A 27,748-nucleotide genomic window follows, 5' to 3' on the forward strand; every position below is an offset into this window, starting at 1 on the left:
TCCCTTTCCTTTATGAAACTGTGGGCAAACATTTGATCACACCTTTATTGAAAGATAAAATTGCATCTGGGACCTGATCTGGGCTACAGGTTGGCAGCTGGCCATCTCTAATCTAGAATGATTGTCAGTTATTTCACAGCGCTATGTCTCGCCTCGAAATACTGACAAAATACTGATAAAATAGTAGGTCTTCTTCCATATTATATGCACAAGCTCATCGTAAGTAAGTATTCTGGAATTATATTACTATGAACTTGGACTGAGCATGTTATATTTATCTGGCAACGTTGTGTTATGACTATTTGCAACAATTATCCCATGAGATAATCCTACTATGGCTAATATGGCAACAACAGTGTCAGAATTTTAGAGATTGGCTCAGCGGCATAACATGACACTTTGCGTGGCAGATCTTATAAGAATATTTCCCCAAGAAGACTGCTGTAAAACAGAACACAGCCTTGTCATTTTTTTCCCTTATGAAAATGTCGTAGAATCTCCAGAGGAGATCCTACTGTTATAACTGCTAAGTTTTTTTTGTTTATGATAAATTTGATATTTCATATAAATTAAAGAGTTCATAAGATGAGCATCAAATATTAAAGGAAAGGAGGGGAAAGGAATAAATGGGGTTGTTTTATTATTTATTTCATTCATACTCTCTTCTATTCCAGTAGCTTTTATAATATACTCCTCAATTCAAGTACTTAATTAAAATGATTTCCATTCTCCCATTTGCATCTTTATGCATGTGTCATCAAAACAAAAGCAAAAACACCAATGTAGTGAGAGGTGGCTGATACTGCACTCTTGTAAGCCTTAATGCATAATTAAGGTGCAATTATATCATTTATCAACGGCCCTTTCATTTTTCTTCTTCCAGGTCAAAGGTGGTGGTAGAATGAACAGCTGTGATACATCTGAACTCCAAGAACCTTTATATTTTTGACACTGTTAATTCCCCATTGCGTTTCTAAATACTTGATTTAGAAAAGGCTTTGCTAGTCCTTTGGGATCTTGTTGGGTAGGTGATGTAGTATTTTATGCCTAAGAAGAATAGAGTTTTAGTTTGATCCAACACTCTGTTCATCAGATCACAGGGATGCAGTTGTTTCTACACAGACTGATTTTGGAATTTTTGGTAAGCAGAAGTGATAGCACCATTACGGCTGTAAAAAGATGAGTTCAAAAACATCAAGACTTGGAGAAGCATGGGTGGTTGAAGGTTACAAGATTAAATACAAGGAGCCTCCGGGTTACAAAAGCTGGAAGGAACAACTGTTGCCATGTCCAGTTCAAAAGCATACCAGCTTGAGTAGATAAATAGGTACTGCTGTAGCGGGAAACAGCATTTCCGTGCGCTCTGGCACTCATTACGGTGTTGTGTGCGCCAGAAGTGGTTCAGTCATGCTGGCCACATGACCTGGAAAATCTGTCTGCAGGCAAATGCTGGCTCCCTCGGCCTGAAAGCAGAGATGAGTTCTGCACCTCATAGTCAAATTCTACTGAACTTAACCATCCAGGGGTCCTTTACCTTTTACCTTACCTCCAAGCATCCAATAGGTCACTATGGGAAACAAGATATCCTAGATAGACCTTTCAGCAGAGCAGTTATTACATTAGGTTAACAAGCTACGTTAACGTTTCCGAGCACAATTCAAAGTGCTGACCTTTAAAGCCCTAAATGGCCTCGGTCCAGTATACCTGAAGGAGCGTCTCCACCCCCATCGTTCTGCCCGGACACTGAGGACCAGTGCCGAGGGCCTTCTGGCGGTTCCCTCATTGCGAGAAGCCAAGTGGCAGGGAACCAGGCAGAGCGCCTTCTCGGTAGTGGTGCCCGCCCTGTGGAACGCCCTCCCATCAGATGTCAAAGAGAAAAACAGCCACCAGATTTTTAGAAGACATCTGAAGGCAGCCCTGTTTAGGGAAGCTTTTAATCTTTAATCAATTATTTTATTCTTCTGTTGGAAGCCGCCCAGAGTGGCTGGGGAAACCCAGCCAGATGGGCGGGGGGTATAAATAATATATTATTATTATTATTATTATTATTATTATTATTATTATTAGCTATTAAGTAGCAGTGACCCAATTTCTTTCTCTTCTCTTTTTTCCACGGCGTAAAACCAGTTGTCCAGAGTGCTGGGCCAAGCACGCCCCAAGGGCTCATGTATTCTATACAAACCACAAACTCGTTCTCTAATTGTGTGGTTCCAAAATGGCATCAAAATAGTACCATCCATGCACAAGATAGAGAGAGATGTCAGTGGGTACGGCGGAACCCCAACGTATGTGTGCGAAAGGAAAATAGTTAATAACAAAACTCATAACAGGAGTTGAATCCCTAAAGAGCCCAAGGATGACTTAGCATGCTCAATGGGCCTGGAATGCTGGCTGACGGTTGGGAGTTGAATGGAGTGTTCTGGAAAAGGGAATGGCTGGCTGGCATCATCAACAAAACCACTCCAAGCTGCAACATTTTATTTGCAGGTTCCACTCACGTTCTGGCATTTCCCCCATAACATTTACCAAATGTGAGCATGATTTCTTCCATGGCTTGAGCTGAATACGGGAGAGAGAGAAACAGAAGCCCTCAACAACATGAATCGTGCAAGGATTAATTTTAAAAAAAGTCTAGATTTAACCCTAGAAGCTTGAAGCTCAACCTTGGGGCCTGTTTTCAGAGACAGAGCTCAGCCCTAGTGGTTCTGAGTCTTTGAGGAGTGCTGTTCCCTCATCACTCAGTAGACCTAGTGCTGCTGCGGTACACCTTAAGTTCAGGGCTAAGAGACCAGAAGATGGAACTTTATATATATATATAGTTATTTTTATTAGTTTTTCAAAAAGAAATACAAAATAGAAATAGAAAAACACACAAGAAAAAAGAAAAATACAACAAAAACAAATACCATAGAATAAAAAAGAACAAAAATTCCATACATCATTTACTATTATAATTCTTGTATCAGTGACTTCCTCCTTCCCCCCATCCACGTTTCTACTAGTAACCATTTCAGCGCTCACGTTTTCAACATTCTTCACATTTTCTAATACCAAACTTCTTATAACTATTATCAACCCAATTCTTACTTTAAATCTATACATTTATATATTAACTCTTATACTCTAGAAATCACAAATCTTGCTCCTTATTTCTTTAAACTATTGCTTCTATAGCGTCTTTGTACTTCCACAACCTTTATTGTCCATTTTTTAACTTATAATTCTTTTCCAAATATATCTTAAATTCCGTCCAATCTTCTTCCACCATCTTCTTTCAGAAGATGGAACTTTTCAAGCAGGCAAGCTTGAACTCTGGAATCATTCTTTTTCGAAATTAAACACTGGTATAAGGTGTCAAGCATGCTCTGCTGCTTTAGAGTAACAGTAATAACAGGATCTCTCAGTCAGACTGCCGAAGAACATTATTCCTCCAACCAAGCAGATACAAGGATCAAGATTTCCTTTTTACAGCAACATGGCAGCTTTGCTGACTAAGTAGATGTTCTGCTTAATCTCCATAGGAAACAGCGGCCAAGAATAGCTCTGTGCCTGTTAAAGTTATGCACGGCAACGCTGCGTTTGTTGGGGGGGGGAATATGAAGGGACATCAAAGCCACTCACCCTATATTATGTTTTAAAATATTATCATTTTAAGATCAACCTGTAGGTAATGTATTGCAAACATAGGCATCTCCATGTGTTTTTTTCGTCACTTCAGGCCAAGGATTCTGGTCTTTCAGATCCAAAGGCACAGGGCATCATCCTACAACTAGCATTGAAGGCGTAGTGTCACAGGACTGACAAGGAAGATCAGGTCATTCACAGGTCAGAGAGGGAGACACGAGGCTAACATGCAGTTAGTTTCTTGAACTGGCATACAGCCCCTCCTTTGCTCTCTAGCCTTCTAAGCCAGGGCTCCTCCCCTGTAAAGCCCCAGGAGCCTCTCTCTGTGCCTGTCTGGCATATCGCCTGGCAACATGGAGAGCCATCAGCAGAGAACCTGCCATGGTGGAGCTGTGGGAGAGATGCAGGGTCTGGCTCTCCTCTGTCCGAGCCTGCATCCAAACTGGAAACCTCACCGCACTGCCCTTTGCTGGGTCACCTGCCTTCTTCTCCCTCATCATGATCCCTCAAGCTTCCTGCTTCTGGGACCTCCCAGCTTGACCTCTCCTCTGAGGTGTGCCCAGTATCCCACCACCAAGATCCAGGATCTAAGTTGTCTTCTTCTGTGCCTTCCCTGGAGAGCCAGCATGGTGTAGTGGTTAAGAGTGGTGGACTTGCAATCTGGTGAACTGGGTTCGATTCCCCGCTCCTCCACATGCTGGGTGACCTTGGGCTAGCCACACTTCTGAAGTCTCTCAGCCTCACTCACCTCACAGAGTGTTTGTTGTGGGGGAGGAAGGAAAAGGAGATTGTTAGCCGCTTTGAGGCTCCTTAGGGTAGTGGTAAAGCGGGGTATCAAATCCAAACTACTACTACTACTACTACTACTACTCCTCTTCTTCTTCTTCTTCTTCTTCTTCTTCTTCTTCTTCTTCTTCTTCTTCTTCTTCTTCTTCTTCTTCTTCTTCTTCTTCTTCTTCTGTGGGTGATTGCCACCACTGTTCCTCATCCTGCCAGTCCTTGACATCTAGGAAGCAGTTGGACGGCTGGCTTTTGAGCAGACCCTCTCTGAGGTGCACTGAATGGAGTAGCTTCAGTCAACCGCAATTTTAGTCAGCTGCAGCAACCCAATGACTGCAGGTGGAGATCGCACAAAAGTATAGTTTAGTACGACTTGAATGACACGAGGTGAGCCTTGGGCTCAAATGCTTCCTCCTATTGTCTTGTCTTCTGGCACAGCCACTAGGGGCAGTTTGGGAAAATTTTGCTTTCATTTGTGCTTAGCTTCAGCATCTCATCACTGACAAACTGGGATGACTGTTAACTGTGGTTTGCTTGAAATGGGCCCACTGGAAATAATTAGGGGTGCATAGCTACTCCCTCCTTCCTATCAGGTCTTTGGATGGACCACTTGGATGCAATGGTAAGTAAGGGCAGGAGTGCAGTACAGCTGCTTTTGAAGGGGAGCACTTAGAATCCCATGGGCAATAGCCGCTCAGCACCTGGCACAAAATGACACAGCATGAGATGCCCCGACAGCAATAAAGCAACACACCAAAGTGCAACATTAATCTCTGGCCAAATAATGTTATATATATTTTTAAAAGAAATCTTATTTCCTAACAACTTGAAGATTCTGTGTCTGTTCGCTGTCCTAGGCAAGGAAGTTCAGCTGACAGGCCGCTAAATTTATTGTACACTTCTGGCTAGACTACAGTAATTGGCTTCACCCAATGCTCTGAAATAGACCTTGTTGCATGATGCTATATTAAGTTTTCACAGCTTCATCTGGTGTATATTTTTGACATTGCTCTCTCCTTGTTCCCCAGAAGTGCCGTCAATCCATTCCATTCATCCTTGTTTACACACTTTCAGTAAATTACACGGACAAATCACCCCTCCGCAGTGACTCCACTGCCAACATGTTTAGCTCTGCATTTACATAAGGCACGTTGAGTTTATAGACAACTGGAGAAGATAAAGAGAAAACTAACAAAGTTGTAAAAATGACTGTTCATTAATGCTGCGACAGTGCTCACAATAAAATATTTACTACAAACATTTGCCTCCCTCTTGGTTTAACTGATCTCCCCTTCTCAGAGTTTTCATCCTATAACGCTGATTACCTGACGAAGGCTGGTGATTAACAGAGATAACCTTTGGAGAAAACACCCAAGATGAAACTAGATATGAAAGAGGAAGCAATTGATTTCACCACTACTACAGTCCTGCAGTTGTACTTGACTGGGATTGTGAGTTTAACAAAATGTGCCCATAGTCGTATTACCTTTTTAAAAAATGCATATCTGGGCAACAGATTAGATGCCCATTTTATTTACTTAATTGCATTCTGGGATTTCCCCCCTGAATGAATACAACCTGCAGCTAAACAGAAAATAAGTTATCAAGAGAATAGTTCTAACACAGACTGATAAACAAGGTGAACACAATAATGTGTCAAAATAAAAAAGCTCCACACTCAGGAAGGTTAGTGTTCTAAAGCAGGGGTCACTGACCTGTAGCCCTCTGGTCCAACAACATCTGGAGGGGATCATAGCTCCTCCTCCTATAGGCATTTTATTTACATTCATACATCAATAACCCCATCCTGCCACACTCAGCAAACCACACAAGACATAAAACCGAGCAGCTCCATTTTGAAACTCTGGCTGAGCTGTTATCTGCAAAGACCCTAAACCATAGAATTCTAGGGTTGGGTACCAAGGGTCATCTAGTCTGACCCCATGCAATGCAAAAGAATCCTTGAACGACCAGCCTTCCGGTTAACAGCCAGATACACTGACCCGTTGCACCATAGGAGGATTTGAAGGGATGCAAAGACATTTAAATGACAGAAGTTCTTAATGAAAAGGGTGGCTTTAAACACACACACACGTCTCCGCTTCGTGCAAAACAAAAAACAACACAATAGTGTATCTGGCAACATCACTTTCATAGCCCTTCGTTAGCCCATATGAAGGTAAAGGCAATTGGTATTTTTAAGGTCTCATAACATGTGTCAGGTGCTGGAGAACTAGGACAACACAGGCAAATTGTTTCAAGTTTCTTACATTCTTTAAAAAATATTCAGATGTACTACTTAAGTAAATAGACACCTATAAATGAAGTCACCTGTCTAGACATTATTGACAACATTTTGTAATGTCAAAACAGGCCAATTTGTCCTCATATTTCAAAGCCAGAAATCACAACTTATTTCAGATTCATTTCCTGTCAGAAGAAGTCTCAGTGACTCTTTTCTCCCTTCACTGGAAGTTCAATTTTTTTTAAGCAGAATGAAAACATTTTTTTGTGGTTACTAATACTACGTTCTTGGAGGTGGGGTGGGAAGGATAACGCCATTTTCCTTGCACTAATAATCCATTTTAGATCCAAACAGCAACAGAATTATGCCTGTAATCTACGATTAGCACAGCGCTTAGGATGTGCTACAGCCAGTCATACAAAATTTATGTACGCATCAGTATGCTAAGGCTATGAAGTGCTGACAGAGGAAGTCACACTAAGCTATTGGATGACAATAAATGTTGAAAATGAGGATAACAATAAAATATTGAAAATTAATAGAACAATGTCCAATTTATTGAGGGCTAAACAACATGTTAGTGCAGCCCAGGATGCTTTCTGTGCATTCAGCTAAGGAAGAAAGTGGGCCATAAATTTGTTTAAAAGGCAGACAAATTGTGCTTGAGAGGTTTAAATACTTATACTCTGAGTGTTTGGATGTTCAAGGTAGCCTTTGAAAGAAAAATACAAGTGGGAAAACTAATGCCCTTTGGCATTTTTAAAAAACAAAAACACATGTATTTTTAAAGCCTGTAAAACTACCGTACAAGGGTGTAGTTGCCAGGATAGATAGCATTAGTCCCAAAAAAGCTTTTCTTTTCAGCAACACAGATAGAGAGAGCTTAGATTGACTCCATCAATTGGCCAAGCAAGTGGAAAGACTTCTGTCTTCATCAATCTACGTGGCAACTCAATCAACAGGAATATTTCCAGGGGAAACAGAACAACCTCCTTGACTTCACATTTACAGTTGTACCTCGGAAGTTGAACGGAATCCGTTCCAGAAGTCCATTTGACTTCCGAAATGTCGAGAAACCTAGGCGTAGCTTCTGATTGGCTGCATTCCTGCAGCCAATCGGAACCACAGAACCCATGTCGGACGTTCGGGTTCCAAAGAACATTCGCAAACACACACTCACTTCTGGGTTTGCGGCGTTCGGGAGCTAAAACATTCAAGTCGCTAGGCGTTTGACGTAGGACTGTACTAATATCCCAACTTTACACTGTTTCCAGCCTTGTTTTACAGGTTAATATTTAGTGTTTTTACCTGGCAAAGCCAGGAATCAATGTAAGACTCAGCAGTTCCACTGGGTGTTTGACTCTCCCCAACTACCAGGTCAGCACGAGTCCCTCTTAGCACTTCTTATTTTGGAAATTAAGCACTGATGCAAGTGCAGAGGTCTCTCGTATAACCATATAAAATCACACATCATTTCCCACACAATTCCCCATTTATCATGTGCCCAAGGAAACAAAGAGGTGCTGTAGACACCTAAATCAACCCCCCCCCCCCGTTTCATTTTTAAAATTTACTGAAGATCTTGTTCTTATTCGATTTCTCAATTTTCTGTCTGACAACTTAGTTAGGTCCTTTCCAATCTGGCTTTTGTACTTGTCACTCCACTGAATCTGCTTTTACTCACATCTTCCATAATCTCTTACTTGCTAAATCACACTCTCTTTGCTTTTTTAAAATTTGATTTAACTCCAGCTTTTGAAACCATTGATCCAGCTATACTCTCATCATTACGTTCTCTGGGTACATTTTTGGTTTCATTCTTATATCTTTTTTTCTATATCTATTAACAGTGATTCTCCATCCCTCCTTTATTTTTTTAACTGGAGTTCCTCAAGTGGCTTTCTTGGATTCTCCTTTTTATTCTCTTCTTCTCAGAGCATTTTTTTTTTAATGTTATCAGTTGTTATCACTTTTGAGACGATGACCTTCAGCTGTACTTCTATTCTTCTGATCTTGGTCTTCCTTCTCTAATATTTCTACGTCTCTTGTTGCTCTATTAAGTGTCAAGCTAAATGTTGGGTCATTATGTTGTCTCCTGTCTGCACTTTTGTGAAGAGGAAACATCTCTGTATTCTGACACCCTGGGTCAAATTGCAGGATTTGTGAAGATACCATAAGTTATATCTCTCTCCATGAGTAGATTTTACTCATACTTAATCTCTGTGCCATTTTGGGGATCCGGATATGTATGTGCTTTCAGGTCTAATTACTCAGAGACCCTGGACTTCTTTCTCTTTCTTTCTTCTCTGGCTGTCTCCTTGCTTTCTGTGGAGTGATTCAGATAGCAGGCATCTTTTTCTGTAGTGTATCTAGCACACTGTCATCTAGATCTGGAGTAGGAAACTGATGGCCCACCAAGTGTTGTTGGACTACAACTCCCATCAGGCCTTACCACTGACCACATGGGCTGAGCCTGATGGGAGCTGGAGTCAAACAACATCTGGAGAGCCACTTGTTCCCCACCTGTCACCTGGGCTCTATCTGCGCCACACATTTGAAGCACTATTATATCACTTTAAGCAGCCATGGCTGTTTGACTTTCATCCCTTCCAGCTTTCTGATGCTATGTGGTTTGTTCAATTTACTGCTATTTGACTTCACAATATTTGAAATTATTGTGATCAGTAGTAGAAACAGCAGTAAGCAGCTAAATTTGTTACCCGCCTTTCCTCCTAAAGGAGGCCAGGTCAGAGAACAGCAAAACAATAAACAATCCAGCATTTTGAAAGCGTTTAAAAACAATTGGGTGTCCTCAAAACTAATCCCAAGGTTGCCAGGAAAAATAGCTTTCAGACGCCAAATGTCTTGGTGAATAGGAACGTTTTAAAATTCTGCTAATCATGAGGGAGGACAGGTGCATCTCATCAGGGAGGACATTCTACTGGTACAAGCATGTAACCACTACCAAGAATGCCCTGTCATGGATCAGCAGCAGTACACAGTGGTGGCACCAACAATAGGCCTCCGCTGCTAATCTTAAGGTCTGAAATGCTTGCTATTGAAGGAGGTGATCTTTTAGGTACACAGTTCCCAAGCCATTTAGGATGTGTTCACTAGTGTTAACACCTTGAATTTCAGGATGAGTGACACGTGGTCCCATTGGGCTGGCCCACTCACCAAACCGGCACATGCATTCCGCACTAGCAGCAGCTTCTAAACCATCTTCAATGGCAGCCCCATGCAAAGGAAAGCATTCTGTGCATTCTGTGACCTAGCTATCATCTATTTTGATTATCCAGTTCATGCCGTGCTTTCTCGTCCCCTTTGCAGCCACTGGCAATTCTGGCTGCGGAACAGAATAAAAATAAGACCGTTTCATTTTGCTTCAGTTCTAAGCAGCCCTCCGTTTCTACACCATGAAATATTATTCCATTCAGGAGGTCTATTTCCTACAAGGCTATGTACTAGGAAAACAACCTTAATTCAAAGAAGGCAGCGGAAATGCGGCTTCATCCCACATCTGACCTGCCAGCTTCTCCACATGTTGTTACCAAACACACTGATGTCTCTGCCATTTATTCTATTAGGGAGGAACCCAGTGCTAAAGAAACTATTGACAACCAACACCACTAGACCTTTTACCAGAGGCTACAGTCGGGTGTGGGGAGGAGGAGGAGGAGGAGGAAAGATGGGGTAGCGGGGGGGGGGACACACTTCCTTTCATTCCAGCCAAAGCACACCGAGCACAGATTTCATCAACTGTTTTGCTGACAGATGTATTGCTGTTTTCTTCACATCCTTGCTTGTGGGTTATGCCTCTAATCCCTAACAAGATCCATCAGGCGCTTGCAAAACTTCAGCTGTTTGCGAATACCTCACAAAAGACATTTTCACAAAAGGCTTAAACATTCTCCACAGGAAACAGCAAGCTGGGGCAGGGGAAGAGGGGGCGGGGGAAAATGTTACAGGAAACCTTATTTACTTATGGAAAAACCTAGCATGGCAATTTCTGTTTTCCATGAATGGCTTTCAGTAACCTCAGGAGAAACAGCAGCTACATATTCAAAGGGTAAGGCTTAGTTTAAGGTACATGGCATGAAATAATCCTAACAAAATTAAAAGTGCAGGTTTGCCCCCTTAACCCCCACACCACCCTGAGTACCAGTTTGTGCAATCAAGCTCTCATAGTTGTGCATTTGACAATACTATGAACTGAGCATGTGATCTGCACCGTGGGTACTTACTTACTGTATTTTGCTTATAAAGTATCACAATAATGACAGTAACGCTAATATAATTGTTTGCAACTCTGGACTGTTTTTCGCCTTCCTGCCACACTCCGCTTGATTTATACGTAAGGGGAGGGGGATGAAGGGAACTAAAAGGCAAATTTCAGCATCAGGGTATGTGAATTACTGCTGCAAACTATCAACTTATATTCACACATGGATTAAGGTGACTAAAGAGGCAATAAAAATCCATTGCCTTCCTGTATTAATAATGCATATTTTATGTTACAAGTTGATTTCATCGACTTTCACCAATGAAAGTGCATTAGCTTTGCCCAAATACAGATCCTCTCATGCTATTCTTGGGGGGGGGGGGTTGGGGGGGAGGAGAGAGAGGGAAAAAATCTCATACATATCTATTAGTAAGCAAGCCACCGAGGTGCATAATTATGACTAAACAGATTTGAAAAACATTAAAAACTCATTTTGCCAGGAGCATCATGCCACCAGCTCAATTAGAGCCTAAACTATCAAATCATGTACAAGGGCTCAGTTCATAGCAATAAGTCAAAACGTCAGTGTATACACATGCTGTGTGTGGTATGTAAAATAAACAACTCACCATAGTTCATTATGATGCTAAGGCAGCATGCTAGCTCTGTCAAAAGGCACTAAAAAGCACCCCATTAATAGCCATTATCCTCATGCCCCCATATTGACTATCACTAGCGTAGGGTAGCAGCCAAACTTATATTACAGTAGGTATATACAAGCATGTCAGGGTCCCTTCCAACTCTACAATTCTATGGTTCTATGTATTTGGATGATATCCCTTCAGAGTCAAGTCCCACATGAGCTTTGGCTTTTTAAGGAAAGCATTTGAATGTGTGGAGAGCGGGGGTGGGTGGGCGGGGGGGGGCTTTGATGTTGCCTGTCAATGGTGAACACCTGGACAGGTGTATAGGACACCTGGCGACAATCTTCCCCACTACTGTATTTCTACTTAAATTACAGTAATTCTTTCTAAGTTCGCATCTACACATACAAATAAGCACATGCAAAATTTATAAATAATAATAATAATTTATTATTTATACCCCGCCCATCTGGCTGGGTTTCCCCAGCCACTCTGGGCGGCTTCCAACAGAAGAATAAAATAAAATAATCTAATAAACATTAAAAGCCTCCCTAAACAGGACTGCCTTCAGATGTCTTCTAAAAATCTGGTAGCTGTTTTTCTCTTTGACATCTGATGGGAGATGTCATATGGTTCCAGAGGTGTTAAACTATTCAAAGTTGATTTATTCAATTATTACTACAAGCAAGTCCAATAGTATTTTTACTATACCCTTAGAAAACAACATGATTAGTACCACAGGGCAGGCGCCACTACCGAGAAGGCCCTCTGCCTGGTTCCCTGCAACTTGGCTTCTTGCAATGAGGGAACCGTCAGAAGGCCCTCGGTACTGGACCTCAGTTTCCGGGCAGAACGATGGGGGTGGAGACGCTCCTTCAGGTATACTGGCCCGGGGCCATTTAGGGCTTTAAAAGTCAGCACCAACACTTTGAATTGTGCTCGGAAACGTACTGGGAGCCAATGTAGATCTTTCAAGACCAGTATTATGTGGTCCCGGCAGCCGCTCCCAGTCACCAGTCTAGCTGCCGCATTCTGGATTAGTTGTAGTTTCCAGGTCACCATCAAAGGTAGCCCCACGTAGAGCTCATTGCAGTAGTCCAAGCAGGAGATAACCAATTTATGAAATCTATTTTCTCATTTGTCCCCTTCTTTTAAAGCTATAACCCTATTTTGTTGCTTTTCTGTACGTTTTTATTGTTTGTTGTTATACTGTGTTTTTATATGTGTTGGAAGCTGCCCAGAGTGGATGGGGAAACCCAGACAGATGGACGGGGTACAAATAAGAAAGTTGTTGTTGTTGTTGTTGTTGTTGTTGTTGTTGTTATCCATACACTGCACTGCACTGAAGGGCAGTATGTGTATTTCAAAAATAAGCAAACAAGTGAAAGTAAAAAAAAGAGCCAAGAGCACATGCTGACTCTGAAAGCTGAGGTTGACAAGAATCTACCTTCAGAGTAAACTAAGCTCAGGCTCCAACACAAATGATAATAGCCAGGAGATCTGACATTAAGAATGACACACTTTCCTTAACACGTCCCATTATGCCAGGGCAGCAGACTCTTTCAGTGCTTTCACATAACTAAATGACCTTTCCTCTGCTGTGTGTGCTCCAATACCTAGCAAACTAGGGAGAATTAAAGGCAAAATATCAACCTTCACTTTCAGTCTCCCTCCCCATTATCTGTTTCTGTTACACACATTATGGAGTGGCTGTGAGTGTTTTTATTTTTTATATTTTAAGCACTGTCAAGCTCTCAATGGCCAGCTTGCTCACCAGAAGCCTGTGAGTATTTGTATTTGATGTGAGTCGTGTTATGTAACAGAGCGTAACAGAACAACACTATTCATAAAAGTCTACCTCCTGCTAAAGGTCTGGAACCTGCTAAAGAAAAAGTCTTTTCCTCATAATCGAGGGCAGAATTCCTAGTTTTACATCGGTTTACACCTCATTTGTGCCTATGTTTTGTTTGGGCAGGTTTATATGTATGCACATCGTTGTTATACAGTGGTACCTCGGTTTTCAAACGTCTCAGAAGTTGAACGTTTCGGTTTTCAAATGCCAAAACGCCGGAAGTAAATGCTTCTGTTTTTTAACGCGCCTCAGAAGTTGAATGGCTTCCACTGAGTGTTCCTCAGTTTTCTTGATTAAATTTGCAGGCCGCCTTATGCACCTCAGTTTTCAAAAGTTGAACAGTCTTCCGGACTGGATTACGTTCGAAAACCAAGGTACCACTGTATTTAACAAAAAATATGGAGGAATAGTGAGAACAAATGGCATCATTTGAACCAAGGGTTGTCTTCAACTAGCATTTACTCAGATTAGACCCACTTAAAAGAATGACCATGACTATCTCAAGTCCACTCATGGGTCTACTTTGAGTAAAGGTGGGTTGAAGACAACCCCAAGTAAATATATGGCATTGTTATATATTGAGTCAGACCACTGATGCATCTAGCCTGTCTTATGAACTTTCACTAGCAGTGAGTTTCTGGGGTGTTAAGCAGAGGTCTCTACTAGTCCTCCTACAGTATGTGAGGTCACTTAAATCGTGGTGGAGAACTTTTGGTCCTTCAGCTGTTGTTGGACTCCCACCACCCTTGACAAATGGCAATATGAGTAGCGCTGTGGTCTAAGCCACTGAGCCTCTTGGCTTGCCGATCGGAATCTACGCTACACAGGGTGAGCTCCTGTTGCTTTGTCCCAGCTTCTGCCAGCCTAGCAGTTTGAAAGCACGCCAGTGCAAGTAGATAAATAGGTACCACTGTGGTGGAAAAGTAAACGGCATTTCTGTGAGCTCTGGCACTTGTCACGATCCTCTGTGTGCCAGTAGTGGTTTAGTCCTGCTGGCCACATGACCCAGAAAGCTGTCTGTGGACAAACGCCGGCTCCCTCGGCCTGAAAAGCAAGATGAGCGCTACAGCCCATAGTTATCTTTGACTAGACTTAACAGTCCGCTGCCTTGGGATGCTGCAACTTGGAGTCTCATAACATCTGGAAGGCCACAGGCTTCTTGTGCCTGAGTTAAATGTATATCCACCTCCTCTTCTCTCTCCTTTTTTTTGGGGGGGGGGGGAGTAAGAAGCAAGGTTGTTAGTGGAATCACAAGCCTCCAGCTATTTTGGTGGGAATGTGCTTTCATTGGTATAAGAAGAGCTGGTAAGTAGCTTCTAGCTTTGTTGTTGTTGTTTAGTCGTTTAGTCGTGTCCGACTCTTCGTGACCCCATGGACCATAGCACGCCAGGCACTCCTGTCTTGCACTGCCTCCCGCAGTTTGGTCAAACTCATGTTCGTAGCTTCGAGAACACTGTCCAACCATCTTGTCCTCTGACGTCCCCTTCTCCTAGTGCCCTCAATCTTTCCCAACATCAGGGTCTTTTCCAAGGATTCTTCTCTTCTCATGAGGTGGCCAAAGTATTGGAGCCTCAGCTTCACGATCTGTCCTTCCAGGGAGCACTCAGGGCTGATTTCCTTAAGAATGGATAGGTTTGATCTTCTTGCAGTCCATGGGACTCTCAAGAGTCTCCTCCAGCACCACAATTCAAAAGCATCAATTCTTCGGCGATCAGCCTTCTTTATGGTCCAGCTCTCACTTCCATACACCACTACTGGGAAAACCATAGCTTTAACTATACGGACCTTTGTCGGCAAGGTGATGTCTCTGCTTTTTAAGATGCTGTCTAGGTTTGTCATTGCTTTTCTCCCAAGAAGCAGGCGTCTTTTAATTTCGTGACTGCTGTCACCATCTGCAGTGATCAAGGAGCCCAAGAAGGTGAAATCTCTCACTGCCTCCATTTCTTCCCCTTCTATTTGCCAGGAGGTGATGGGACCAGTGGCCATGATCTTGGTTTGGCTTCTAGCTTTACTGTTCACATTACATTGTAAGTGGAGTGCCCAATAGACACCAGCCCCACATGTTTCCCTTGCTCTCATGTAATTTGATTGCTTGGAAAGATCAATGCAACAAATTATGAGGCATCTTTGAAGTCACTATTTGATCAGATATGAAATATGTCATGACTAGTAAAAAAAAGCATCTTTATGTACTACTGCGTTTTGTTCTATTAAGCAGCCATTGGCAGCATGAATGAGCCGAGCAGCTCTAACATTCAGAATATCTGCCCTTTGTCTATAGCATGCAATCTATTTTCATTCATTTTCTTTAAAGACTTAAATGAGCAGATGTAATTCGGTTTAGATAATGCATCACAGCTGCAGTAGGCAGGGAAGAATGGAAGAAAGTAATTGTTCCTGAAGGGAGGATACAAATGAATCAAATGCGTCGTATTTGTGCAATTCAACTTGGAATTTCTCTCTGTCAACTCGGATGGAGTATGCATAGCAACAAATCTTTCCCCATTACAACTGTGTTTCAGTGAAGTAAAACACAAGGTTGAATGGATGAATGAGTGTCCTTCTCACGTCTAATAACAGAATGAAGGGTGTCCCCCCTGTTTTACCCTTCTATAGTTTTTCCCCCCTGTTACAATAAACAGAGCCACATTAATTTCCACTGAGACTGTATCAACTGTTAATCTGTCTAGTTTCTGGATTTGTCCCTGTAGGACTTCAGGTTGCAAGCTGTTTCTGGTAATGTCTTCCTCATGTTTACTCAGATGCAGAGATGTATTGAAACGCCCTTGGCATACTTAAATGCATTGCAAAATGCTTCAAGTAGAGTAGGCGTCCCCTTGCCCGAACTATGGCTTAGCATGAGTGCGGAAATCATGTATAGTCCAGGCTAGGAGACTATGGCCATAGTGCTCTTCCTTCATTCTCCCGCTGCTGCACTAAGCCATGATTTGGCCTTAGTGTATCATCTGAACCTGGTTTGTCATGGTTTGTCTCCTCTGGAAAAACCAAGCTGCAAATCCAGAACATATCTTAGTTACAGCTTATGGCAGGCATCCCCAAACTTCGGCCCTCCAAATGTTTTGGACTACAATTCCCATCTTCCCCAACCACTGGTCCTGTTAGCTAGGGATCATGGAAGTTGTAGACCAAAACATCTGGAGGGCCGCAGTTTGGGGGTGCCTGGCTTATGGCTTGTCCTTTTCCAGACAAACCACGAGCCCAGGTTAGGAGGATATGCTAATCGAAACTATGGTGCAGCATGGCAGCAAAAGGGCCAGGGGAGAAGCAGTAGCTGCCATCTCTTCTCCAGGGATTTGCGTGGTCACCTGTTCTCATAAAGGGTTATGTGAAAACTGGGTCATGGTATATATTACCATTCAGCTCCTCGAGTGGTATATATACTAGGAAAAGGGGCAAAGTGTGATGAGCAATGCAATAATAAAGAGAGGAGGACTCAACAGTGCTGTGAAAATTATTTACTAGGCCCAAGTCAAATCTTTTCCCTCTTCCTCAAGTGCAATGTGCTTAATCCATTCGGCAGATAACTAAGACTATCCTCTAGACCAGTGGTAAGAAAGCTTCAATATGCTGCTGCAACTGCCTCCCATCATACCTGGCCATTAGGCTATGATGGCTTGGGGCAGATGTGAGCTGGAGTCAAGCCACTACTGAGCCAGGCAGATGTGAGCTGGAGTCAAGCCACTACTGAGCCAGGCAGATGTGAGCTGGATTCAAGCCACTACCGAACCAGGCAGATGTGAGCTGGAGTCAAGCCACTACCGAGCCAGGCAGATGTGAGCTGGAGTCAAGCCACTACCGAACCAGGCAGATGTGAGCTGGAGTCAAGCCACTACCGAACCAGGCAGATGTGAGCTGGAGTCAAGCCACTACCGAGCCAGGCAGATGTGAGCTGGAGTCAAGCCACTACCGAACCAGGCAGATGTGAGCTGGAGTCAAGCCACTACCGAACCAGGCAGATGTGAGCTGGAGTCAAGCCACTACCGAGCCAGGCAGATGTGAGCTGGAGTCAAGCCACTACCGAGCCAGGCAGATGTGAGCTGGAGTCAAGCCACTACCGAGCCGGGCAGATGTGAGCTGGAGTCAAGCCACTACCGAGCCGGGCAGATGTGAGCTCGAGTCAAGCCACTACCGAGCCGGGCAGATGTGAGCTCGAGTCAAGCCACTACCGAGCCAAGCAGACAAGTAACTATACAACCTTTAGAAGACATCTGAAAGCAGCCCTGTATAGGGTTTTTTAATCTTTAATGATTATTGTTGGAAGCCGCTCAAAGTGGCTGGGGCAACCTAGTCAGGTGGGTGAGGTATAGATAATATAATTAGTAGTGGTAGTAGCAGCAGCAGCAGCAGAATGGAATAGGAGGTCCCTATTTTCAATGGAGAAATGTTGAATGGTATGAAACAACACATAGAAGGCCACAAGTTTCCCATACCTGAGTTAAAAGTATATTTATCCCCTCCTTTAAAAAAAAAAGGAAGGAAGGAAGCAGTGTTGGTTAGTGGCATCACACTGGTTCACAGCAACACAGCCAGTTTCTGCTATAAAAACACATCTGCTGGCTTCCCCTGAGCATAATCCTGGAGGAAAGTTAGTTATGCAAATGCACTTCTACAAATTATCTGTAATGTTGGAGGTGGTATATGCCTCTCAAAGCCATAGCTGTCAAGTTTTCCCTTTTCTCATGAGGAAGCCTATTCAGCATAAGGGAAAATTCCCTTAAAAGGGGGGAGAACTTGACAGCTATGCTCAAAGCTAGCTGCTGGGAATCACAAGATGGGGAAGCACTATTGCACTCAGGACTGGCTTGGGGATTCACCACAGGGATCTAGCCACATGATGGGGGACTAGCTGAGTCTTTTATCATACCATCTTCATTACTCGCAGGATCCTCAGTCTCATCACAGTCCTCTGCTTCTTTTCACCAGCAGCATCGAGGAAGTGGAGCTCAAATGAAATCCTCATGTTTCCCGATAGCTGCATTATCCCTTCCTCTTTTGTAGCTCTACACAGCTATTAAAATTGTTTGCTGCCTCTTACTGAAGATAAATCTGCTTTGTTACCTCAGCCCACTTCACTTGTCACATGATTTATTCATTCATTGCATTCAACATTTGGGAACCGAAGCCCACAAATCTAATCTAAGCAACCCTACGTAGGAGTAAGCACTACAGAACGTACTGGGACTTACTTCTGAGTAAACACGTTGCATAGAGCTGTGCTGTAAAGTCAGATAAATTTATATTCAGGGTTTTTTGTGTGTGTTTTTAATCAATGAACACTAATAACGTATTTGTAGTATTGATCAACAGTTTTCATACTACTGCGGAAAATCAGGAAAGTAAATGTGGGATCATTAATGACAATGTACATGACTAGCGTGTAAATTGCCCGGAAGGAAGAAAAACACAATTGGTGAGTAATCATGCTGCTAACCACCTATAAAAACATATATATATATACACTGCTCTGCAATCCAAGGGCTCATCAACTGCATACAGGTTTAACTTCAGGAACACATGGTGCTACAGAACCATTCAATCTGGGGCAAAGCTCAGTTGGTAGAGCATGAGACTCCTAATCTCAGGGTCATGGGTTCAAGCCCCACATTGGGCAAAAGATTCCCACTTTGCAGGGGGTTTGACTAGTTGACCCTTGTGGTCCCTTCCAATTCTATAATTCCAATGGGCCCAAAATATACCATATACAGAAGTTGATTCAGTTCAACGGTTGTTTAGGAAGCAATCCGGTTCTGCAATAGTTGCATATGCCCACTATGGTCCAAGTGGACATTACACTCTAGAAATGTAGCCTGCAATTAAACATTGCAGGTGGAGTGCTCTTGCTCATGGCTGTCTGGCTAGAAACCTGCTCATTTATAGGATACCCCATGCCATTGCCCCCCTGTCCCCCCACCCCCATTTCCCATTCTCCTCCCAACACAGATGTGCCTTCAACAGTCAGCAATCAATTGCCTCTCGGCAACTTAGTCCTCACTAGGCTGATTTGAGAGGGTTCCCCCCAATATCCCCCTCTCCCTAAATATTGATATGTACTTCTGCAAACCTAGGAGTTCCTGAATATCTGCTGATACCCCCTACTTGTGAGTGGATCCTCAGTTGTGCACAAAACAAATGGGTTTTGAATTTGAAACAAATGTTCTCAAGGGAGGACTGAAATTCTCAAAACAGTTCAGGAAAAGCTTAAAAAGAAAGAAAGAAACTCGAAGATATATCAGAAAATTTATTCTGAGCAATTCAGCTCAGCTCTAATTTATTTAAATTTATGCAGGTTGCGTGTAGGTTGAAGACAAACTTTAACATTACAATAAGGGAGCTACACCAGCTACTCTTGGAGGCAGCACCCTGTGAAACCACCCTGGGGATAATTTTATTCTTAAAAGGCAGCTTAGAAATGTATTAAATACACAAGAATAAATAAATAAGATTCTCACAGAGACCATGCCTTTCTCTTTCTCAGCCTTGTTCAAACTGCACTCTCTCTGCCTTGTCTCTTCCTATGCAGACACCTTGCTCTCCCCACCCCAGCTAGAGGGGAGAATCGGGCTGAATCATCTCTTCTGACCATCTAGCCTTCTTAGCTCCCACAGAGACACATCATTGGAACATCACAAGCTATCAACACTCTTTTATCAACTCTTAAGATGCTAGCCGGGTATTGCCTCGGGGCAATCCACACCGCTAGCCTTACTCACAGGAATCTGATAGCAAACCCAAGGTAGCAGTTGAAAGGATAATAGCACAGGTGAAAGTGGATTGATAGCATGCTAATAGAGATTTTAGGTCTGGCCTGAACTGTAGAGTTGCTCTGTTCAACAAATCCTCTGACTGCTTGGAACAGAGGCAGTACACATTTTCAGCATGAGATGGAGAAATCCTCACTTCGTGAATCCTACTGACCCATTTGCCGGATATTGCCTTCAAATGAAAGTGGCCAGTATTACCCATGTTACATACTGAGCGTTCAATGTTTTATGAAACGTCTGTATTTGAATGGTTTCTCTTTTACTGTAAGCTGCCATGAGAAATTTTAAAAGTAAATGGTGAACAAATGAAACTATTATTATTATGATTATTATTATTACTAATACTACTACTACTTGCACAGGGACGCAGGTGGCACTGTGGGTTAAACCACTGAGCCTAGGGCTTGCCGATCAAAAGGTCAGCGGTTCGAATCCCTGCGACGGGGTGAGCTCCCGTTGCTCGGTCCCAGCTCCTGCCAACCTAGCAGTTCGAAAGCACGTCAAAGTGCAAGTAGATAAATAGGTACTGCTACAGCAGCAAGGTAAATGGCGTTTCCGTGTGCTGCTCTGGTTCGCCAGAAGTGGCTTTGTCATGCTGGCCACATGACCTGGAAGCTGTACGCCGGCTCCCTCGGCTAATAACACGAGATGAGCGCCTTAACCCCAGAGTCGGTCACAACTGGACCTAATGGTCAGGGGTCCCTTTACCTTTACCTTTTACTACTACTTGCAAGATAAAAATAAACCCTGTGTATATTTAGTTAGAAGTTTCAGCTGTGCTTTAATTGGCTTACTCTTGAGTAAGCTTGCGTAAGACTGAAGTCTGAATCCTTCAGAATTATCTTATTTGATTGTTCATATGTCAGTGTTTCTGAAAAATCCATTCACACAAGAAAATAGGTGACGAAGCTTATGGGCGTCTGTCAGGCTCATCATCATCAATACCCATCAGCTCTGCCCAGAACACACTTTTCATTGGAGTTTGGGGTAAGTATACGTCTGATCTAGCACTTGGGTCAAATTAACTTTGGACTCTTCCAGCTATATTATGATCCACACAAATAAATCATTGAGGAGGGGGAATCACCCCCAGTCTAGCCTCTGTTGGCTTGAGATTTTGTTTGTTTGTTTACTCAGTGGGACTAATTATGTATGTGTTGACAACTGTACTGCAATTCATGTGAACCACATAAAATAAATAGCTAGTTTCTCTTGGCCCATAGAGGCCTAAGCCAACCTCAATCCCCACTTTTACTCCAACATGAATTTAGGAAACATGAAAGAAAGGTTAGTATAAAGTCAGAGGAAGTCAATTTAACTTTTAACATTCCTTAGATGCACCAAAGGTCACACTTGTGTAGTTCAATTCAATTTTCTATGGATTCTTTTAAAGATGTATATGGAAGAGGCTTCATTGAGTTCCCAGCGTGAGGCAAAGAAAATGCAGACAATATGAATTGGCGCCATAATCTTGTTTGTTCTTGGAAAACTATTTTCTAAATGTGTAAGTAAACAACAAAGACCCTTAGAGGACCACATGGAATACAATCTATGATCTAATATAAATGTTTTGCTGAGCCCTAGCATAAAAAGAAAATTGTGCTTTGGGATTTCTTTACATAGCAGTAACACTTTCTTTTTTCTCTCCATTGGTGGTACTGGCATTTTAATATCCACCAGGCAAGTCTATAGGCTTATTAGAACCAAAACACTAATGATAAAGGTTTACAATAAAGAGATGAAAAGGGAAAGGAGATTATAAAACAAAGGACAAAACAGAGGAGAAAGATTATAATGCAGGTGGTATAATATTGGAGGTGGAGAACACAGTACCACAGGCATGTTTTAATAAAATAGGACAAAGCTTTTCCAATACATGCAGAATGACTTCAGATTTACTTTCAAACAACATTCCTGCTAGTTAATCTTTCGACCCTGTTCAACTGCTAACAGGATTTTAAAGCTCCAAAACAATAATCTTGAATATACGCTTATCTTTTTCTCCCAGGAAAAGCAACCGAGGATTAACAATGCACTCTAAAGTGGATTCAATTGGGCATGTTAAAGGTGCATCTTTTAATTTTTGAGCGTATTTGCTATCAACAGGCGAGAGCGTGCTACATGTGTACAAGGAAAGAACAATATTCAATTACATCTTTGCCTTAAGCAGATCAGTAGGAATCTACTGACAATTTCAGCATATAAAACTAATTCCAACGGGAAAGCACAGTAGAGTCCTTTTTATAAAATTGTGTTCTATAGATTCCAGTAGATTCTGCATTGAATGCGCCAGGTTGCTAATTCTAAGGTGCCTTAAAAAGTCCCCCAACTTTTTGTAATAAAACGTATCAGGTTGACCCTGGTACAGTATACCCTGACTCTGCAGAATTGCTTTATACAGTGCTTTGGCTCTCTGTGGCTGACAGTAATCACAGTGATTTTCTTCCAGGTTAACACCAGAGCTTGAAATGAATGGAATGTAAATAATCTGCAACAAACATTTCCCATTGATTCAGTGTTACATAGCCATGACTAACTTCAGATGAGTTGAGGCAATTAGCTCTTTTCCAGCATGATGATCCAGTTTTCAGGAAGCACACGGGGAGGCAGTAGTGGAAACTAGTCCAAACTAGTCTTTTCACAGTCCAAATGAGTACGGGTGTTTGTGATGGCATGGAGGAATTCGTGTGATGGCACACAAACAGCTTGCAGCCACAACCAGCCATTCAAAGTACCTCATGTTTTGTGGCCCACAAACACCACTTGAATTTTATTGATCGTGATTGGCAGATGAAGAGGATACACAAAAGGCCTCAACCATGAATAACATTAAACAGACAGATTGTTTTTTGACATAAAGCATGATTACAAAGCAGTATAAAGGAATATTACCTGATGTGGCTGTGAACTTGACCATCTGCTATACGAGGGACCACCTGAAGTCTTGTTGGCTGTGGACTTCTAGAAAAAAAAGGAAAATTATTATTACCGTGTTTCCCACATTTTAAGACACCGTCTTATATTTATTTTACCCAAGAAAATAAGCCTATGGCTTATTTTCGGGGGGGTGTCTTTTTAATTTTTTTTTAACTGTAATTACGGCAGCCAGCGTTGCTGCTGCTGGGTTCCGGAGGCAGCCTGCAGGGTCGGTGCCCAGCTGCGCCGGTGCTGGACACTGGAGAGAGCAGGAGACTGAGCAGCCACTGCGGCATCGCGCTGCCAGAGACTCGCAGCCACTGAGGAGCTTGCGGCGCCGGGGCTTGCGGGCGGCTCTCGCCTTTCCGCCCTTTCTCCTGCTCCCGGGGGAGACGTGGCTTCTATTCCCCATTGCCAAGGAAACAGCCCGGGGGAGAGACTGGAGTAAGCCCAGCAGCGCCGCGCGGAGCGCCGGATCGAGGAAGCGGCCTGCCGGGTCGGCGCCCAGCAGCTCCGCACGAAGCACCGCCTCCTCAATCCAGCGCCGCGCTGCTGGGCGCTGACTCTGCAGACCGGCTCCTCGATCCGGCACTCTGCAGGACAGCTTTCTTTTGGGCAAGGAGTTTGCAAAGAGTTTAACAGCGCAGTCCTGTCCCTGCGCATTCGGAAGCAAGCCCTGGACCGCTCGGGGGGCCTTACTCCACTTCGGGCGAGGAGTGGGGGGCCCTAAGCATTGCCGTTTTCGGCGGCACGTGGGATCCGCGGGCGGGGGGCGCCTCAGCTCTGGCCTCTCTCCCCCGGGCTGTTTCCTTGGCAATGGGGAATAGAAGCCACGTCTCCCCCGGGAGCAGGAGAAAGGGCGGCAAGGCGAGAGCCGCCTGCAAGCCCCGGCGCCGCAAGCTCCTCAGTGGCTGCGAGTCTCTGGCAGCGCAATGCCACAGTGGCTGCTCAGTCTCCTCTCTCCCATGCCCAGCGCTGCTGGGCGCCGACCCTGCAGGCATGGCTTATTTTCGGGGTATGTCTTATATTTTACAAAGGCTTTAAAATCCTGCCATGGCTTATATTATGACTCCGTCTTAAAAAGGGGGAAACACGGTATTATTATTATTATTATTACTACTACTACTACTACTACTACTGTACAACAATGCTTTCTTACAGCCTCCCCATCTGAATGGGCTGCCCCAGCAACTCTGGGCGGCTTCCAACAGAATATAAAAAGACATAAAGGAACATCAGACATTAAAAACTTCCCAATACAGCATGTCTATGAAAAGTAATATAATTGTTTAACTCTTGGATATCTGATGGCAGGGCATTCCACAGGGTGGGAACCTTTCCTGAGAAGCCCCTCAGCCACTTCACTTCTGGCAGTGAGGGAACCACCAGAAGGCCCTTGGAGCTGGATCTCAGTGTCCAGGCTTATGCTCGATATAATTAAGCTTTCATAGATTTCCATAGATCTCCGCGCCCTTACCACAGCAAAAAGACTGATACTGGTGAATTGGAAAAATAAAAACACGGCTCCCTTCTACGATTGAAGACTTATAAAAACACGCAACATATGAACAACTTGCATATAAACGCAGACTTGCCATGGAAAAATTCAATGATATTTGGAATCCATTCTTACAAATGCTGTAATAGGTTAAGATCTGGTGAAGTACAATAACAACTCTGTAAAGAAATTTTTTAAAAGCTTTCATAGATTTCTTTAGTTTCACCACTGTTCTAGGCCAGTATAAATCTACAGTTATTGGATCACAGCACACAGTAGATCAAGGCAATATTGTCAAAGTGCTTGTGAAAAGAGGGGTAACCCGTGGGCCTCAACAATATGGAAGCAGCACTTTTGCCTAGTCAAGTGCTATCCTCCTATAACCAAAATTTTGTCTTCCATTTATCAGAGACACTAGTTTTGATTTTGCATTATTCCCTTGCTTGCAGTGCATTCTGAAGATAGGTCTGTTGGTGTGGGGGAAACAGGTAGGACAGGAATAGACCACTTCACTGAATCTACATGTTCTGTACCTTTTATAGATGATCAAAACACAAGTGACTCCACTAAGAGTCAGATCAAGCCATAGATATTTGGAAGATGACACTATAGCCTGCTTTCAATGAACACCAAGAGGTGCCTGGTATGCTGGAGGAGGGAATGAAAGTCCCAGTAAGTGGGAGCAATGTTATTAAAGGAATAGAAAATTCTACCAACACCACAACATGAAATAGGGATGGCTGAATCGGTCAATTTCAGTCCTCCATTTCTCCTTTTTTCCCAATCTTAAATTTTGTTCTCCACATTTCCACATGAGTTTGCAATAATTTTTATTAATTTAAAAACTCCTCATGAAAACTCACCAGTATTTATACAAATACCGGATAGACATTTTTGTAAAGCTATTCACCCAATTTAATGCCAACATTTGCATGTTTATGCACACTTTACCCTAATATGTGCATTTGTATACACATTACTTGGCTAAAAAACTGCGCTGCAAAATCTCAAAGGACTGCTGTGTTCACGTACTGTTTTGGTTCACATACTGTTATGAAACGTGAATTGGGTAGGTCTGCCTTTAAATGTGAACTGAATTGAGTTTCTCCCCCATCTGTAACCAGGAAGCAGGTGAATAACTTGCTTACTAGATTACCTTATTTCCAGATAAACTGGCTACCCCACAGCCATTCAGGAATAAAACCAAAGTATCGCCCAGATACAGAGATGCTTCTGAAGTCTCATTACACATCGACTGAAACACGTATGAAGTAGGGGGAGAAAAATCTTTGCTCTGAGGCCCTTTTATTGGGGCCATATTTGCACCATCCATTTAAACCACTATGATATGATACCACTTCAAACAATCATGGCTTCCTGGCGCTGAAAGTTGTTAGGGAACTCCTGTTCCCTCAACACAGCTACAATTTCCAGAGTGGTTTAACAATCAATCCTTCTTCCCAGGGAACTCTGGGAATTCTGTGAGGGGACTAGAGCTGTTCAGTCGACACTGCAAAGAGCAGCAATGTAGTTCGGAAAGCAGTCACATTAATCCACTTGTAATAACCTGTTTTCTTGTTGCTATTTTTCCTGATATTTAAAAAGGCACTCATACGCTTCATTCCATTTTATACTAAGTCTCCATTATATACTGTCTTTTATAAGCACTAAAGGCCTTGAAGCCACTATTAGTGTAAAATACTGCTGTATTAATATGGCAACTGCCTCCCTTTAATCCAAATTACTTTAATTAAAAAGATAAAAATTTAAAAAGCTCCAGACAGCTCCTTACTAATGAAACCATCAGAATACAAAAGAATGTTTAAACAGTGAGCTGGATGGTTGGGGAAAAAGTAGATTCCTTCAGAGATTGTTTTAAGAAAATACTGCAGTATATAGAAAAAAAATGTAACTTCCAGAAAAGCAGGAACAAAGGATAGAGAATTCAAGTAACCTACTCCCAAAAGAACACATTTTGAAAAAATTCTTCTAGTAACACTTCATATTTTGATTCCCCCCCCCCTATTTAGAGTACATTGGTAGCATCAAAGCACAATCTTGTTGAATATTTTGAGGATATGTAGAATCCAGGTAAATGCAAATAATAGTAAGTTCATATTTTTTTCTGACTATGATTTGGTTACCTAACTTATGGTGCAATCTGATACAATGTCTACTGAGAAGTAGGTCCCACTAACTTCAGCGGGGCTCACTTCCTGGTAAGGAGATAACACCCAAACTTTCTCAACAGTTGGTGAATTTCCTTTAATCTGTTCTATACTGTGATCAGTGAGTTTCCTTCTTTCTTAATCTGTGGTTTTGTTTAAAGGCTGTGTGGCGTTCTTCCTTTTGGTTCCCAAACAATATTTGAAACAAACAAACAAGAACAAACAGCAGCTAAAAAAGCCAATGCAATTCTGTGCTGCATCAATAGGAGTATAGCATCTAGATCTAGGGAAGTAATAGTACCACTGTATTCTGCTCTGGTCAGACCTCACCTGGAGTACTGTGTACAGTTCTGGGCACCACAGTTCAAGAAGGATACTGACAAGCTTGAACGTGTCCAGAAGAGGGCAACCAAAATGGTCAAAGGCCTGGAAATGATGCCTTATGAGGAACGACTTAGGGAGCTGAGTATGTTTAGCCTGGAGAAGAGAAGGTTAAGGGGTGATATGATAGCCATGTTCAAATATATGAAAGGATGTCATATGGAGGAGGGAGAAAGATTGTTTTCTGCTGCTCCAGAGAAGCGGACATGGAGCAATGGATTCAAACTTCAAGAAAGAAGATTCCACCTAAACATTAGGAAGAACTTCCTGACAGTAAGAGCTGTTCGGCAGTGGAATTTGCTACCAAGGAGTGTGGTGGAGTCTCCTTCTTTGGAGGTCTTTAAGCAGAGGCTTGACAGGCATATGTCAAGAATGCTTTGATGGTGTTTCCTGCTTGGCAGGGGGTTGGACTGGATGGCCCTTGTGGTCTCTTCCAACTTTATGATTCTATGATTCTATATCATAATAGAATGGATTTAGTTCCATGAGACTCCAGGGAAGGAATAGAACACTTAAAAATTAAAGCTCAAGAAACTCACACTAACAAGCAACATAGGATGTGGTTGAGTTGCTTCTCCTATGCATTGAAAGGGTATGCTGGTTAGCCACACCCCTTGCCACCTGAGGGTGACTTGT

General features: G+C 42.8%; 1 protein-coding gene across 2 annotated transcripts in view; it reads right to left on the bottom strand.

Annotated features, from left to right (window-relative positions):
• RBMS3 (RNA binding motif single stranded interacting protein 3) overlaps positions 1–27,748 on the bottom strand; it is a 746,746-nt gene that overhangs the window by 615,502 nt on the left and 103,496 nt on the right. For both annotated transcript variants that reach the window (XM_035130054.2, XM_035130057.2), the window contains exon 2: positions 23,042–23,110. In XM_035130054.2, coding sequence (XP_034985945.2) covers positions 23,042–23,110 — 69 coding nt within the window. The remainder of the gene's footprint in view (positions 1–23,041; positions 23,111–27,748) is intronic.

Source organism: Zootoca vivipara, chromosome 12, assembly GCF_963506605.1.
Source record: "Zootoca vivipara chromosome 12, rZooViv1.1, whole genome shotgun sequence".
Taxonomy (NCBI): domain Eukaryota; kingdom Metazoa; phylum Chordata; class Lepidosauria; order Squamata; family Lacertidae; genus Zootoca; species Zootoca vivipara.